The sequence below is a fragment of the Falco rusticolus genome, chromosome 1 (genome assembly GCF_015220075.1).
Source record: "Falco rusticolus isolate bFalRus1 chromosome 1, bFalRus1.pri, whole genome shotgun sequence".
NCBI lineage: Eukaryota > Metazoa > Chordata > Aves > Falconiformes > Falconidae > Falco > Falco rusticolus.
In genome coordinates this window covers 85,148,113-85,165,811 of record NC_051187.1, presented here as the reverse complement: position 1 = coordinate 85,165,811, position 17,699 = coordinate 85,148,113, and the positions used below count along the sequence as shown (strand labels likewise).

At 36.7% G+C, this 17,699-nt stretch overlaps 1 protein-coding gene across 2 annotated transcripts in view; it reads left to right on the top strand.

Moving 5' to 3' along the window:
- CTNNA2 (catenin alpha 2) overlaps nt 1–17,699 on the top strand; it is a 515,202-nt gene that overhangs the window by 96,402 nt on the left and 401,101 nt on the right. For both annotated transcript variants that reach the window (XM_037387521.1, XM_037387510.1), the window contains exon 3: nt 9,642–9,837. In XM_037387521.1, coding sequence (XP_037243418.1) covers nt 9,642–9,837 — 196 coding nt within the window. The remainder of the gene's footprint in view (nt 1–9,641; nt 9,838–17,699) is intronic.

Genomic DNA, 17,699 nt, shown 5'->3' with positions numbered 1-17,699 from the left:
CTTCTATGTTTTGTATGTGAATGGACAAGTAGTTGTTGCAAGTATTTTCTATGATATTTTGCTGAATCTTGTAGTTGGATTAAGATTACTTAATGAGCAGTACTTCTGAGAGCCATATCATAAAGTAACTATTTTGTGCAGGGTTGGGAATAAAGCAAAGTCCCATGTGTTTTTCCTCTGGTTTTGGATGGTCAAAGTCAAGAAGGTCACAGACAGTATTCAGGTCTGTTCTCTACTTCATTTTGAGCAAGGAATTGAATCTGATCTGCCATGCCATTGCTTTAACCCATAACACAATCTGTTTCTCTCTAAAAGAATTTTGAAAAGTCTCTGTTTCTTCCTGCTGCAAAAAGAAAGAAAAAAAGGAAATGTAACCCTGAGACAGTTTGGAAAATGAAATTCTTGTTTTTCAGAGAGTTGTGGTGATTTATTTCTTTGAGCAAACAAACTTCTTTCGGAAACAGAGGATTTTGAAAAACAACGCTCAAGGGGATACCATTATTATAACCAGTGAGGCAGTAAGATAGTGCATTCGAGTGGAAGGTAGCCTTATATCTAGAAGCAAAAGGGCCCTTGCACTAAAATGTCAGGGCTGTTTTTTTTCAGGTCATTGAGTGTTTCTAGCAGCTTGGTGATATATGAGTGTATGAGAAGAGAAGAATAACTTTGTAGCTGTTCACTTTCAAGAAATGCCACTGGGAAGAACAAGTAATACTTACTCGAAAATAGAAGGGACATAGGGGAGAATAATGACATTTTTTTTGCAAATAACTAATGATCCTTCAGAGAAAACTTTTTACATTTATTTCACCCTGGCACAACCAAACCAAAGTATTTGTACAAATGGGAATGATTTTCGTAATGTAGATGTTGGCATAGCCATAATTGATCTACCTGCTTTGGTTTATTAAAAAAAAAAAGTAAACAGATAAATGCTGTCTACCCTCTGAAAAACTCCAACAGCCTCTGCCATTGATATTTAAAAATCATAGATTCACAGAATCATAGAACGATTTGAGTTGGAAGAGGTCATCTGGTCCAGTCTCCCTGCCATGTGCTGGGACATCTTCCACTAAGATTGGTTTGCTCAGAGCCCCATCCAGCCTGATGTTCAATATATCCAATGATGGGATATCCACAACTTCTCTGGGCAACCTGTGCCAGTGCCTTGCCACCCTCACAGTAAAGAATTTCTTCCTAAGATCTAATTTAAATCTTCCCTCTTTCAGTTCAAAACCATGACCCCTTCTGATGCCAAAATGGCACAGAGTAACTGCTCAGAGACAAATTTTGTCTTTAAGCAGCAAAGGTATTTATTTTGTACAACATTGGAGAGCTAGCCGATTAGTATCGGACAAACTAGCTCTGAAGTTTTTAGTGAAAAGTTAGGTATTTCATACAGTTTTCATGAGAGGTTACAACATCTTTACATACATATTCATTTGATTTTGACACCCAGTCATTCCATTCATAATAGGTGTGACCTAGGTGGAATAAACCTTTCAATTTTCGTTGTTCAGCGATTTCCTGACTTGATGGTCTGCTTATCTCCTTCAGGTGCCCACCTTATCTTTTCTAATTATTCAGAGTACATTCCTTTCTCAATATCACCCAGAGCATTGCACCAAACTCATCCTGACTTAGCTTTTTAAGACCATGTTCTGTTTCACTTCTCCTGTCACAACAGGCCCTATTAAAAAGCCCATCCCCATCTTTCTTACAAGGCCCCATTAATTACTGAAAGGCCACAATATGGTCTTCCTGGAGCCTTCTCCTCTCCAGGCTGAGTAACCCCAACTTTCTCAGCCTTTCCTCATAGCAGAGGTGTTCCATCCCTCTGATCATTTTTGTGGCCTCCTCTGGACCTGCTCCAACAGGACCACGTCTGTCTTGTGCCAGGTACCCCAGAGCTGGATGCAGTACTGCAGGGGGGTCTCACAGGAGGGGAGTAGAATCTCCTCCCTTGACCTGGTGGCTGCACTTAGGAAGCAACTCAGAATACGATTGGCTTTCTAGGTTGTAAGCGCACATTGCTGGCTCATATCTAATTTTTTACCCACCAATATCCCCAAGCCCTCGTCTAGAGGATTGCTCTTAATCCTTTCGTCACACAGGCTGTACTGAAAAAAGGTGAGTGATCAGTGAGAAACTGCCAGTATTAGTATAATAGTAATAATAATAATAACAATAACAATAATAACAATAATAATAATGTTTTCCTCAAAAATTGTCAGTATGAGTATATTTTGTAACGAGGTTATAGAAAATCTTCAGTAACTAATGTAATTCAAGGAAATACTGAGGAAAGAGAAGGGTAAGGTATTACAATTCCTAAACTTTTGTCCCATGATTTCAGAAATCCGTAGGGAAGACAGTTTAATTCACAGAGCCAGGAATGTTCTTCTATGAGCTGTAGCTGCTGACTGGGGATTAATTTGATGAGTATGTGATCTAGCTCTATTGCCTTTCGCTTCTGGCATCCCTTCCTACACATGACCTTTTCAACAGGGAAATCCATGCTAATAGAATTTTCTGCTTTCAGCAAAGACATCCTCACCTTTCTTTTGTGCTGCTGCAGCTGTGTAAGGAAGACTTAATTCAGGATGGGACTGAACTATTAATTAGTGAAGGTCTGTTTTTCCAACAGAGATCTGTGCTAGAACTGTGTGAAGCTTCTTTAATAAAATAAGAGAGCAAGGTTCCCTAGTGTGATCACAAAGCCAGGATCATTATAGGGCTGCCAAATTAGCTTATGTTAATTATCAAGTGATATATTTGATAATTGTACAGAATTTTAGGTGAGGTCTGCATTAATTAGTAACAGAAGCTGATAGAGACGTTCTTTCCTTTGTACCAGTATAGGTGGGATAAGAGATTTAAAATAAACCAGTTGGCTTTAAAGCCCTGCCAGAAAAATGAGCTAAGTTCTTGTCCTGTCTTTTTGTCTTCTCCCTGCTCCCCCCCCCACCCGAACACAAATGTATAAAATCTTCTGGGCAGACAGTTCTGAAAAACTCAAGCATAGTATTATTAAGATAACAGGATATTATTTTTTTTCTTTTTATGGTGCAATTTATCTTAGGTTATAGGTTCATATATGGCTTTTAAAAAGGGAAAAGTAGCTAATATGCCATGATTTTTTTCTGTCACTGGTATACGAAGTCTTTCTCCTCCCTTCCCCTCTCCCAATATGACTGACTTCTCTGAATGGTACTTCTAATTTTGGAAGAGACTGATTTCTTAGTATTTCAAGCTGGAAATTTCATATAATTCAAAAGAAGCTGACACAAGGTGGGCAAAATTGTAAGATTCAAGTTTTTGTGAGTGATTTTCTTCCTGGTAGGGTGTGTATTATGTAGAATCCGACCTGTCAGTGCAAAGGCTGGAATCCAGAATTGCCCTTTCCCAAATGAATTTCTTGACCCCACACTGAGAATGATTTCTCCCATTGTTTATGGCCTTTTAGTCAGGTGAGTCTTCTATCTCTTGCTGCATGATGGTACAACTTTGTTTAGAGCAAAGAAAACCCCAGCATTCCAGTTAGCGTACCGTTCGTGATTACAGTACTTCCTTGGGAAATGGGAGATCTCCTCTGCAACAGGAGGGTCCAAAATTCTACTTCCCTTTGCATTTTTTATTAGGCCATCATATTGAATTTTACAGAATATTTTTGGGAACCTCGAATAAAATCTGCTTTATGAATGAAAATTACTGTACTTGTACAAATTGTTGAATGAGTTTTTCCTTATAACCAGTTTGAAGCTCTCTTGTTCCAACTTGTGCCTGACTTTCTTGTATTGGAGGCCGCAAAACCGGACACGATATTCAAGGTGTGCCAGGGCAACTGTAACTTGATAAGAACGTACTCTGTACTCCTAATATGGAGATTAAGTTATCTAAAAATAAGTGCAGAAGAACACAAACATATTAGAAAATTCTTTAAGCAGTACAGTAAGTCCATGACAGTTTTCTTTGACTCAATGCATAAGGAAGGTGACAATGAAGGTTCATAGAAGCTGCTTAGTTTTCTAGGTGTAGCAGTAATGATTACAGTTGGGATTTCTGTCTTGTGGTACAAGATGAGGAAATTTCTTCATGTTCTTTGGAAAATATTTAAATTTTGGAACAAATGTATGCGCTCTTTGTGTCTGCTCTCAGTGGTTTCTTTACTATGTGTCACTTAAGCAGCCAGAGACTTTCTCATTCATTCAGAGATTGTACTGCAAATGCAGTTTCTGGCGCTTGAAGTTTTTGCTTTGCTCATAAATTCACATTATTTCATTTAGATATGCTGATTACATTTTAAAGCTGTATGTTGGGAACAGTCCATGTTGGGTCATATAATTGTGTTTAAGTTTACTCCTTCCTGTACTTGCAGAGATTGATAAATTCAGAATGTGGAGGTTTTTTGGAAGGACATGTATTTACATGTATAAATTATTACATGTGCCAGAGATTTCAATTTACACTTTTGTTAAAATTAGCTGAAGATGCATACATTATGTTAAATTGGGGTGAAAGTGTGTTTTCTTTTTCTTAAGAAAACTAACCTCAGTATTTGCTTCTAGAGCTGTAAATGAGACTGTCTCTGAAATGGATGAATAGTGTTACTTTGATCAAATTACTTTGGAACCCCGATTCAGCAAAATAATCAGTTTTATCTATTAAGTTCATTTAAGTGTATGTGATACTGAATAATTTTCCAAGCAGATTGAAGTGCTTGGAATGGAGAAATAAAATTAAGTGATAGATAGGAGATGTGATTTGTACAAGGTCAGACTTTAGTGACAGTGATGGGACTGGAATAGATGTCGTCTCTCTGCTGTCTTCATCCACAGGCCATGTTACAGCAGGAGATGTTATGATGTTTCAGTGGTACATACTGAAGATTATATTTCTTTTCCTTTTCTTTGTAGTTTCTATTAAGAAATATGTATTTGTTAACCTACACCAGCCTTTTCTTTGATCTTAGTGTCTTTTTCCCTTTTTTTTTTTTTAAATCCTAGGAAATTTGTTTTCATAGAAAAAACAATTTAGGTCTATCTTAAAGTTCCAAACATTTAAGTGTTGGTTTTTTTTTTTTTTGTAAATAGTAATATGAAAAATATAACTGTTCCTGCTGATGGTTTCTTAACGTAGAGCATAAAAGAAAAATAAAATTGTCCAGTCACCAGCCTTCTGAATTATTAAAGTAGGTTCTGTGAAAAAAATCAGGAACTACACTGTGTCTGTTTGCTTTTAAATCTCTTTCAAATATTTAGAAACTAAAAAGCAGGCTACTGGGGTTTCATATAAGCCCATGAATATTTCTATTCAGATAGAAGAAGTGTCCCGAATATGGCCTAATTATTGCACTAATTTCTGATTGAAATATTAAATTGGAAAGAGCTACATGACAGAAAAAAAAATCAAAAATTGAGAAGTAACCAACATAGTTATAAGGGGCATGCATTCGTTTTCTTCTTATTGTATTCAATGGCATTTAAATATATATAAAACTGATCTGAGTCCAATTAGACTCAAGATTTGGCCTTCATATTTTTGTAAATGATCTTACCTGTGTGTGCCAGTTGACCTCTTTGTTAGCGAAATAAAATAAAATAAAATTTCCTAGCATCTCTAATGCTGCTGTTCAGATAGCAGTGAGATGTTGCTGTTAAAGTATTTTATGTCTGTAGATCTCCACTGTTTAAAATTCATAAGCCTTTGCTTCAGTGTTACAAATCATTGAGCTACACTGGCGAAGAATGTCTCTAGCTCCCTTTTGTGAACTTCTGCTCTCTTGGTAACACGTATTATGTGATTTCATGTTTATACTTGAGTCTGAGCTTTTGATATGCTAGAGGCATTTTTATGGTAAGTGTGTTTGGTTTTGGTTTTTTTTTTAATGTTAGAAAAAAAACAGCAGCAAAATTTATGAGATACGGGCAGACTTTTTAGTAGGGCCTGTAGTTGATAGGGCAAGGGGGAATGGTTTTAAACTACCAGAGGGTAGGTTTAGATTAGATATCGGGAGGAAATTCTTCCCTGTGAGGGTGGAGAGGTGTTGACACAGGCTGCCCAGAGCAGCTGTGGATGCCCCATCCCTGGCAGTGTCCAAGGCCAGGCTGGACGGGGCTTGGAGCAGCCTGGGCTGGTGGGAGGTGTCCCTGCCCGTGGCAGGGGGTTGGAACTGGATGCTCTTTAAGGTCCCTTCCAACCCAAACCATGCTGTGATTCTATCTATGAATTGGGATCAAGAACACATCAGTGTTTCCTTTTTAAACAGATTATTTACTTTGGGAATGCTGTTTTCTATATGTCTGTTAGAAGAAGTGGTAGGAAAAGTCTCTGTCTTCTGGGGCAATTAAGAATTTCTTATGTAATCTGCTACTCAGGACTCGTAACACCCCAATGTGTTAACAAAAATTCTATGCCAGAGCTTGTTCCTCTTCATCTTTGCACATGTACATGTGCTCTACACGGACTTTGCCACAGAGATTCTTTACTGAGGGTGTTGAGCACTGATAGACACTTTTAAGTGATTTTTCTGTATTTCTGCATATTAGTCAGCATAAGACAAAGCAATTGTCCTATGTTAAAAAAGCAATAAATAAAATGTTATTAAATACTTTATAATTATATCCATATATTTGGGGAAGTTCTGATAAACTTTTCCTACTGTTTTATGGTGGTTTGGAATTGTTTGCGGTTCTGTAGGTAATTAGATACCAATGTGTTTAAAGCTGAAAAAAATATTTGCTATGAGCATAGTTTCTTTAAAAACAAGCCGTGCTCACATTCTTCCTCTCCCCAAGAAGGGTTGGTTTTTGAAAATGCTACGGATAGTTTTTGTTTCTCTTGTAAAAGTATCCTATTAAGTTCTTTTGAAAATTCCTTAGTTTTATTATAGGTGTGGAGGAAAAAAGCTCCCAATATATGGATAGAAATAGACCCATATTTATTTCTCATTTCCTGATGTAATTGCACCTGTGATGTGCCCTTGCAGTCACCTCAGAGGCTGCGGCCTGTTTCTTAACTGCTCCCTTCTTGGGAATTCAGCAAACCACTGCCTGTAGTCTGGGTTACAGACACCTGCAGTTCACTCTGTGTAAGAAAATCTGAATTTTGTCTTTGTCCTTATGCTTTATTGGAATAAAACCGAACAATGATAACTGATGACAAGCCAGCTCCCGTTAAACAAAACTCACATAATTAATACCTGTTCAAGTAATATTACATTCTTACTGTTCAAGAAATGGATTCTTTTGCAGGATTCCTCATACTTAGCAGTTTTAGGAGGAAGGCCTCTCTTGTCACTCAAGACAGTGTAAATTAAATCAGGATATATATTTCTCTAAATACACTTACTTAAAATTGCCTGGAGATAACTGTGTTATAAGGGCTGTATGTAAAATGGTTTGCTGCTTCTGCTGCTTCTACCATTAATGTACTAGTAAATCCAGCATATAGAAACATTTCGTTAAAGAACACACACACTCTATATCCCTCTATAAACAGGTGTGTATATATATATATAAAATACATATTTATATATACAACCAAAATATTTTTAAGGGTATAATGGTAATAAAAGATTTATTCAGGTTTTATTCACTTAATTTAGCAATAGAATATCTGTTGTCTTGTTCTCAATCTGATTTTCTAGGTTTCCTTCCTTGTCAGTGATGTCTTATTGACTGTCTATCTCTAGGGACAAATTTATGGTGTTCTACGACAGCTGTGGTCACTATTCCCATTCATTGACTGCATTAATTCAGTACTTCCAAATGATCTCACAAGAGATATGTAATTTTTAAATGGGTAAAGTTAGGTGAAAAGTACCCCACCTCATAGCTGAATTGTGCACAGAAACAGAAGACTTAGAATTCTGTAAGAGTGATTTTGATGATATTTAATGTGAAACTAAAATCTTAGGGGGACTAAAAGAAGTCTGCAATAGAAGTAATTTCTGTGTCTTCACAGGACTTGAGCAGCACTTCTGCCAGCTACAACTTATGTGTGTATGAGATATTTCCAGTGGTTTTTTTAGCTGTTGACTGCTCCACCTACATAATAGAGAACTATGAAATAATCTGATCTAACTTAATTTACTGACCACCTTTTCTTTACTTCAGATCTTTTTCTTCTCTATACCCTCTGAACCATGCTGGCAGTCTAGTTCTAATTTGTTCAATATGTCCAAATAATTAAGATCAATTTCTGACATTATCATCTTCATCTTCATGTCTTCTATGTGAATTTCAGCATATGCTTAAACAATTTTATTGCTGCTGTATGTGAATGCTTTTCTTAGTCATCCTTATGATGTACTGTACAAATCCATTCCATCTGCTAAACCTGAGTATAGATTACAGAGGTAGCCTTGTTTGCTTATTTATGACATTCTAAAATCCTTAAATAGACAATGATCAACTACAAAAGGATCTTTAAGAAATTTCATGAAGAATAATTTCAAGGGAAAACTAATTAAAAATGTTATTTCTAGATATAAATAGTGGAAAAAAACCCCAAACTGATGATGGAAGAATCTTACCTTCTTATAACCAGGCAGAATCCTTTCTGAAAGAAGGCTCTGGAATACATTTGTTTTCACCTAATACATCCATGCATCCAAGCATATGGTGTTTTCAAGCCCTAATAATCCTTTTTTTTTCCTTTTTTTTTATTTTTCCTTCTCCCATAGTCTATAGTTTTTAGATGTGATTTGAAAAAAGTAGTGCAGAGATGACAAAAGCCTTTATTACAAATATATTTATTTTCTTACAGTAAATTTCTGTCTTTGCACACCAATAACTCACTTCAACTGCCCTGGTTTGTATCCTGGATAGTGCGCATTGTGTCCCACAGCATTATGGATCCATTGCTGGTTTTTTATACACTGAACACCTGATTTAACATCTGGTTCAGTATTCCTTTTTTACAGAAAGGCAGCCTTTTACTGATGGAGTGATATAACGTTTTTTTGGTCCAGCTAAAAGCTGTGGTGTACACTGTGCTGTGTTGTTCAGCATCCTGCTTGAAGTTTGTAATCAGTTTATTGACAGCTCAATAAGGAATTCCTTTAGGAGATTCTACAGACATAGAAGCGGATTTTCTTTCTTTTTGGATGCTGTGGACAAAGTGGGATCATTTCACTGTCCCCTGTCTTCTTATGCTGGAGCAGTACTAAACAGAATAGTTTTAACCTGTGTAATCTTTGCAGCAGGAGTTATTAATTCCTTAATGTCTGGGAAACAGCCACAGTGTTTTTGTCAGTGCTTGAATGTAACTGGCCGTGCTTATCTCAAGTGACAATTGCTTTTTGAATGGTTTCTGACCCATAGGTGTTAGTTTTTCATTTTATTGGCTTATTCATTTTAAAAAAATGAAAAACAGTGACAAAATGATGCTTTAGCACCAGTGCCCTTCCATACCTGTTTCTTATCTTTTTCTTCTTCACTGCTGGAACGTGATTTGCTTAGCCCAAAATAAACAGATGTTAAAAGGGAAAACCTTTTCAGAAGCGTGGCAGCAGCACTTTGGATTTTAAAATTTAAATTGTACTTAGTGGGGGTATTGATTTACGTGGCCATCTATTGTTTTACTAATAGTTTAAGAATCATTCAAATGGACCAAAACCTTGTTTTTCTTTCCCAAAGGTAACAACGCTTGTTAACACGAGCAATAAAGGACCATCTGGCAAAAAGAAAGGGCGCTCTAAGAAGGCTCATGTGTTGGCTGCTTCAGTGGAGCAGGCTACTCAAAACTTTTTGGAAAAAGGAGATCAAATTGCTAAAGAAAGCCAGGATCTCAAGGAGGAATTGGTTGCTGCTGTAGAGGATGTACGCAAACAAGGTATGTGGAACAAAATGCTTAACAGGGTAATTCCTTTATTTAATGCTTTTCAAGATTTCATCTGAAACCAGTTTGTCAGCTGCTCGGACGATGTAATTAAAACTATGTTCTCTATTACAGTATATCTGTAATATGACATATAAGTATTAAAATAGCTATACCTTTGTGAATTGCAATGAGTATAAAGAATGTTCGAACTTGGTTAAAAAATGTGTTTGAGTTTGTGTGTGTGTGTGTTTTTTTTGTGGTTTTTTTTTTTTCCCCTTTTAGCTGTTCTGTCACCAAATAATGAACTTAAGTATTACTTAGCAGCTGTGCTGCCCAGTGCCAAAGCTTATTGTGTAATTTTCAACTTGCTTTTTATTCTGCTGTATAACAAAGTGATGTGAATTATCACTTCGCTACATTTCAGCAGTGGTGTAAAGCCTGTGTATGGAGATGTAGAATTAGGATTACGGTGCATACATTTCTGAACAATCTAACACTAATCAACCAAATAGTTCAGTAATATAGAATTATTTGTGGCTTCAAGCATATATGGAAATGTATACAAAGATTATAAAATTATGAAAATATCCAGACAATAGCAATATTAAAACAATCTTTTTTTTCCCTGGGTGTTGGTGATAAATGTTAACATTGGTTTGCACACTGCATAGATTAAGCTGCAAGTTTCAAGATACATGTAGTTACAAAAAATTACCTAGTTGGGTATGGGACTTGAGTATGGGATAATAACATTTTCTTTACTGGCAGAAATAAACATGGTGTTGCACAATTTAATAATTGAAGTTTGAAGTGGTACTATAAGAAAACTGCTTTCAAGTCAGGCTTTGCAATCATGGATATCATCTGACAGTTTTCCTTCAAAAGGTAAAATGTGTACCAGATGCTTTCAAATTTACAAGTGTGGTAGGGGAACAATATGTTTTCAATATATGCCCATAACAAAACTTTTTTCTTTTATTGACTTTGTAATTATCTTTATTGCAGCAGCATTAAGTACCTTTCAGGTTTGTTCAATTGTAAAGCCTATAATCTCAAGATACCATCTGCCATATCATCAGTCCTGGGTTTTAGAACAAGACTGACAGATCTGTTGACTGAGATTTTGAAAGGAGTCTAAAGGACTCTAGGTATAACTTACTGATTTTTTTATCGAGTTAGGTCCCTAGCAGTCATATGATGTTTTTTTCCGTTTGTGAAAAGACTGAAATGATCATATGAGCAGGCAGGGTTAAAATATTGTATACATAAACAGTAATTAGTGAATATTGTAGTCTGTTCTATCCTGAGGCTATTTCTTCCTCCTGTCCACTATATGTATATATGGTTTCATTGTTTTCCTGTTCCTGTGTGCTTTGGGATTTTTAAAAATATTCAGCTGCCAGTACATCAAAGTAGAGTATCTGCTGTATACTCTGAATGTTATATGAGTATTCTGTTGTTTGATTTTTGTTGGGCTTTTTTGGGGTGCGTTGTTGTTAATTTTTTGGAGGTTTGTTTATTTTCTGTGGTTTGCTTGGTTTTGTTTGGTTGGGTTTTTTTATGCCAATGCTTGTTTGTTCTGGCATGCAGTTTCATTTGTCAACAAATTCAGTTTCCAATTGCTTACATTTACTTATTTAGTGTTATGTCAAATTCTAGTACAGCATCTTCAGCAGTGGTGTGAATGTCCTTTTCCCCTCTGAGTTTATAGGTCTCTCATTTGGGGTTGCAATGCTGACTCAGTTTTGCTAGCAGCTCCCAAGGATCCCTCTACTGAGCTAGAGTCGTCAGCCTAAACTGTTGCATGCTCTCTGATCTAGGCAAATATACCATGTTCATTAGCATGCTATCAGAGCTTCTTATTATCTTTCTTTATGATTAGAGCTTTGTATTAGTTAACAGTGATTCTTTGTAGATTTTTGCTTTGTAAAGCTAGAGGCGTCTGAGAGGATTTGCTGTGGAGGGTTTTGGGTTTCTTCTTGACTGCATTTCTGACTTTTTAATTTATAATAGGTTTTTTGTTCTTTTTAAAAAATCTGTATTTAAAAAAAGACCAGCGATGCAGGAAGCAGAGAGGAGAAAAGAACTTAAGCAGTATTACACAGAGTGATACAGGCATTCATCTTTTGTCAACACTGCAGGCTAGAGAAAAGTCTGTCAGAAAAGTGGAGTAGCGTTCTTGGTCTGTACAACATGAGTCCGTAATTAAGAGAGCAGGAGACACCAAACACCATTATTAACACACACGAGCCACATAAACTAGACCAGCTTTGGTGCAATGTGAAATGATGTTTAGCTCAGTGAATAAAGAGCTGGATTAATGAACTGAGGCAGTGTTTTGCCAGAGTATTGCTAGTTGAATTTCTGGCCAAATTCCATCTTGGATAATTACACCATCGACCTAAAAATGTCTCCTGCAGTTACAGCTGGCTCTGGTGTGCTCCTCATTTCCTGCCCTATATTGCTGTATACTATTATATACTACTATAGACAGTTGTTGCAATTCATCCCAGAGAGCTTCTTTCCATTGAAAGGTATCAAATGAATGTGCTGTATCATTTGCAAAATACTTTGAAATTAACATGAATGCAAAGAATATATAGCTTTAAGATTCTTGTTACTTCAGTAATGTGGAATGTATATTTGTTGTACAGAACTCTGATGAGAAACAGTTCTCATTTACAAAGTTGAGTTCTAAAAAAGCAAAGAGTAAGAAGCTGGATTTTTAATGTGTTTTTTATTTATTTTGCAGAATTTAATGAAAAGGGGTAAATATTTTATGCATAAAGCACATACATACACACACTATATACACAGGTTGTATCCCATAATAATTCCATAAAAGGAATACTTTGGCTTTATAGTTCAAAACCATCAAAGTATTATTCTCCAATTGCGATGCCATTGAATACTTTGCTTTATGTGTGTTTATTCTGTTCTTGTCAGAGTTGTGTGAAAGATCTCCCAGATGGGGGGCAAATGTGACCTAGGCAATGTTAAGGTTTGTTGTTCATGTCTTCATACATTAGGGCTGAGGGAAAACAGTCTTCTGCATATTGAGGTTTTGGGAGGAGTGAGGTTTTTTTGCATATTTTTGGATTACAATAACCCTAAGCCCTGAAACTACAAAGCCTGAGAAGTCAAGTGAAGAAAACTTCATAGAAATAAGAAATACAGTATGGGGTGGGGGAACAGAGGGGTGTGTTCTCATAGCATAGCTGTCTAAATGCAACTGGTCTTTTATCGATCGCTGCAAAAGAAGGAAATTCCCTTTGGAGGAGACATTCAGGTTTTGATTCACACAAAAATCTATAAAGAAATGCAGGTCCATTGGGTTTAGGTCTGATTAAATTTATTAAGAAGCTGTCTGGGGTGCCAAGGAAAGCAAGACGAGGAATAAGATTATATTTATGTAAATTTATTCTGTTAAATGACTTTGGCAATGTCTATCTTGTAGGTATGTGCTAGTGACTGCTTGATTGTAATATAATTTTCCTAGAAGTTTTCTAGCATATAGCTGAAACTTCCATTAAAAACATGATTTTGTCTAGCAGCTGGTTGTTGCATTTTGAATTTTGCTTTTCAAGCAGGATAAATACAACTTTTCACCATAATCTGAAATACATACTTCGGTCAGGGAACAGAAAATAGCTGTTGATGTGTTTTGCATTTGAAGACAGTGTAAATTTGAGGGTTTTTTTTTCATGCAGATTTATTTATGTGGTGTAAAAAGAATATGATCTATATATTCCATGGCTGTCAGTAAGCGTGAAAGTATGTATCAACATCTGACACGCAAATATAACTAACTTTCTTGGTCACTTTTTTTCTTGGTGATGGAACATTCTAGAAAGTAAGATTTTAAAGCTTTACTTTCATGGTTTCAACTACTGAACTTTTAAAACTTTTTAAAAGAAGTTTTTTAACTAAACCCTGTGCAAGATCTTCTTCCTTACTGTTCCCTTCTGTCTTCAGTTACCTTGGGAGAAAAGCAGGGAGTCTGCATATCTCAGGTAGTGGGAGCAAACCTCAAAACATACATACACAAGTTGCCGGTTACTTTTTATAATAATTTATGGTGCAATTTAAGCTCATTTAGGCTCTCCTGATTTCAATAACAGCAGTATGACATGGGGAGAAACAGATTCTGTCTGGATAGATGTAATGTCACATACGCTGTGCCCTGCAGCTGTCCGTTTTGTGTTCCTGGAGACTGCTGAACTCTTAGCCAAATGCACAGTCTTAAAACAGTTGCCCAGTTCACCTGGCATTGTGCTTTTTAGGAGGCCTTTCCTGAGTGCACAGTTAGACCTTGTTAGACCAACAGTTCCTTCCTGAAACCCAGCCCTTGCAGTGCCATGCTATCCCAAATCTTTCAGACTTGCTGCCTGGAGGTTTTGACTTTCCTGCAGCAGGAAATCCCTGCTTGGATGCTGCCTGCCTTAAAACTTTTCCAGTCTATTTAGAATTTTGTTTTCTGCCTTCTAATCTAATAACTTTTAATTTTTTAACTGCATTAAAAAACTGCAGCCGTTTCTGTTAACCAAGGGGTCTGTGCTACTCTCCTCTATGCTCATCATCTCTTTCCTTCTCCTTTTCTTTGCTACCTTCATGTGGTCATACGTTTTGTCTTTCTTTGCAATTCAAGGCCTGAAATTTCCCCTATCTCATGGTCTCTTTAGATCTCCCATTCCCTGTTAACGTTTCTTTCATCTCCTTCTCATGCCCTTGTTCTGTCTTCACATAAGGTCCTTCTTTTCTCTCATATTCAGTCATGGTTTTGTAATGCAAAGTAGAAACAAAAATCAAATGTCTTTTTCTTGATCTCTTTTTTTCCCCAATTTACTTTACAAACTTAATATTCCTTGTTTGTTGTCCTTGTTTTCTCTACCAGATTACACTCTGAATCCTTCTCTGACCCTGGATGCCTCTTTCATGCTCTTCTGTTAGCCCATCCTTCTAATTTTACTTATTTTTATCCATTCTGTCCCTTTTCCCCCTACATTTCCTTCGTTTCTCATGCTGAAAGTATTCGTAGTAAGCCTGTCTTACTTATATTTAAGTTCAGGGTGTGAACATCATCTTACATAGCATGTTATACTAATGCCTCAGATGTACTTGCTTAGCAGAGTCAGCTGCAACAGACTCTAGCAGCCCTGATTTACTCAATCCACATTCTTGGCTATCCTTTTGACTTATTTATTAAAACAAAAAACCAAACAATGAATCAAACAAATAAAAAACCACAAAGGAAGAAAAAGAAAAGAAAGAAGAAGGGAAAAAAAAAACCCACAAAAGAGTTTGTACCCATTAGTTTCTAAGAGCTTCCCTGAAATAGTTTGGGTGTAACACTTAAAGTTGCATTTCAAATACAAAAAACCTTAGCTGAATACATTACACTTTGGTTCATATGGTTAATAAGAATTCAGCTAATGGAAATAGTCTTTCTCTCTCTGTCTCCCTGCTAGTTCTTCAGCATTTTTCCTAGTTTATAAAGTATGTGGAAATGAAATTACTTCATGAGGGTGTTTCTGTTGAAGCCATTAAAAGACTTGTCACAATGTAACTATCACTTGATGTTGGAAAGGAGGAAACTATTTTTAGAGAGAAAGCAAATGATGAAGTATTGTCTGATTTCTGCATTTGTTTTCAACTCTGAGTCCCAGTGACAGGATTCAAGCTGAAGGGTTGATCTGCAACTGAAGATGTGTAAAGGTATCTCTTAACTGTAATATTCAAGCAGTGATTCCTTCAGGGCTTTTTTGGTATTTTTCTGAGTCTTTCTGGGTGATTGTTATTCCCAAAGTCTGAGTTGAATGAAAGAACTGCAGGATATTGCGTTTGAGTCGGGAAAATATGAAGGAGGAACAACAGATACTTTAAAAAATAATAAATCTGATACTAATACTTTGTCACTTTAAAATTGTCTACATAACCTGAGGTATTATTTCTTACCTGGGTTAGGGTGCAAATAAATCTTTTTTTTTTAGGAAAAAAACCCAAAACTAAACAATCTTTTCACTACAAATACATTTTCCCATTGTTTATTTATAATACTTCTCATTGAAATGTATGAGAAGTTCTCTGTCTTTTTTTATTTATTTATTTTTTCTTATAGAATTTAGTGCTATCTAGCTTCTAGCTCTTGATAGAGGAAAAAATGTGTGTAGAAAGGAATTGCTGAAAAGCAGTTATTTTAGACAAACTAGATTTTCTGTCCATTTCTGAAAGATTAAATGAGGCTTGTGGTCTGTCATGCTTGATGGGAGAATGAATCCTGATCTGCACTTTTGAAAGAACCTGTATATATAATAAACATGTTCTCTGTTTTGTCAGTAGTCCGTATGATGAGGTATTCTGCACCTTGCTTTTTGCTCATCTCACCTATGGCTCATGCCTGTCCAACAGAAAACTTTCAGTATGATGGTTGGAAGACTTATATTCAGCAAGTCACTGAAGCTGTTGCCTGAAAACTCTAACTTGTTATTAAAAAAAATATTCATGATCTGTTTTGAATTGCTTGTTATATTTGGAAGCAACTTCAATTTTAATTCATGTTCGCAGTGCTTATCCTAAGAAATACATCATGCTAAATGTCAATACCCTAACACTAGCTTTTTCAGACCCTTTTCAAATCCGTTCATTATCTTTCAGCTCTCAGAGAATTTAGCATCTGAAAGACATTAAAGTTCCTTTTCTAAAATGATTTAATCCACTTCTGATGAAAAAAAATGTTGTTGTACAGGATCTCAAAGAGCTGTTATACAATAAGTAGTGTCAGGGGTTCCAAAATCCAGTAGTGAGGCTGGTGCAGCTCCCCAGGTCCAAGGCTGAGTGTGTATTCCCAGTAGGCATATGCAGCTCATACATACATATATACACAGGTTGCCACTACCATCAGACACTCCACATTCATTATTCTATGATTCTATGAAACACTGGCACAGGTTCCCCATAGAGTTGGTAGATGGCCCATCCCTGGAAATGCTCAAGGCCAGGTTGGATGGGGCTCTGAGCAACCTGATCTCATTGAAGGTGTCCCTGCTTTTGGCAGGGGGGTTGGACTAGATGGCCTTTAAAGGTCCCTTCAACCCAAAACCTGTTCTATGATTCTGTGAAACAAACCCAAAAGCACAAGTCTTATCCTCTTCCCCTCTGTGGTTGATTAGCATTGAAGATGTTAGAAATATCTTTATTCATATGTATAATGTAGATCACTTCAGTAGCTGGGTTTAGCATCACAGTCAGTCCCACAGCTGGCCCCTGCATCCTGGTCTCCCCAGTCGCCCCACTCTCAAAGACACACACAAACACATGGAAGCAGATGCCTCAGTCAACCTCTAGGTGCTGTGGACTAGAGCTGGAAAATCAGAAATCTGGCCCAAGGCATGGCCAGACAAATTCACTGACCAGCCATTGGTTCACATACGGCTGGCCCCTTTATCCTCTTATGCCTCCATTTTTCCATGCTTGTCCGTCCCCAAATCATCTTGGTCCTTCCTTTTGCCCACCTTTGGTTCCTTCTCTAAACATTCCGTTACAAGTCTTGTGCAGTCCTAAAATGTTCTTGCCCTACATCCCATTATGTGTCCTGTATCCTTGAACAGGAAGCTAAAACCAGAGGAAAATGAAATGCGGACAGGTGCTTTTCTGTACATAATTTTCCTTAATGGTTGAGGCCTTTGGGGAGATCTTGAACTGATGATATTTCTGGTTCTTGGTAAAGTCAGCTGACTGAGAGCCTCTGCTTATTCTCTGCGCCAATTTCAAAAGGTTTATTTCTGTTACAGCCTTGGCTGGAGCTTTTTTAGTATTAATTTCACTTTTCAATATTTTGTTGAAGCTCATGTTAGTTTAAATTTATGAAAACACCT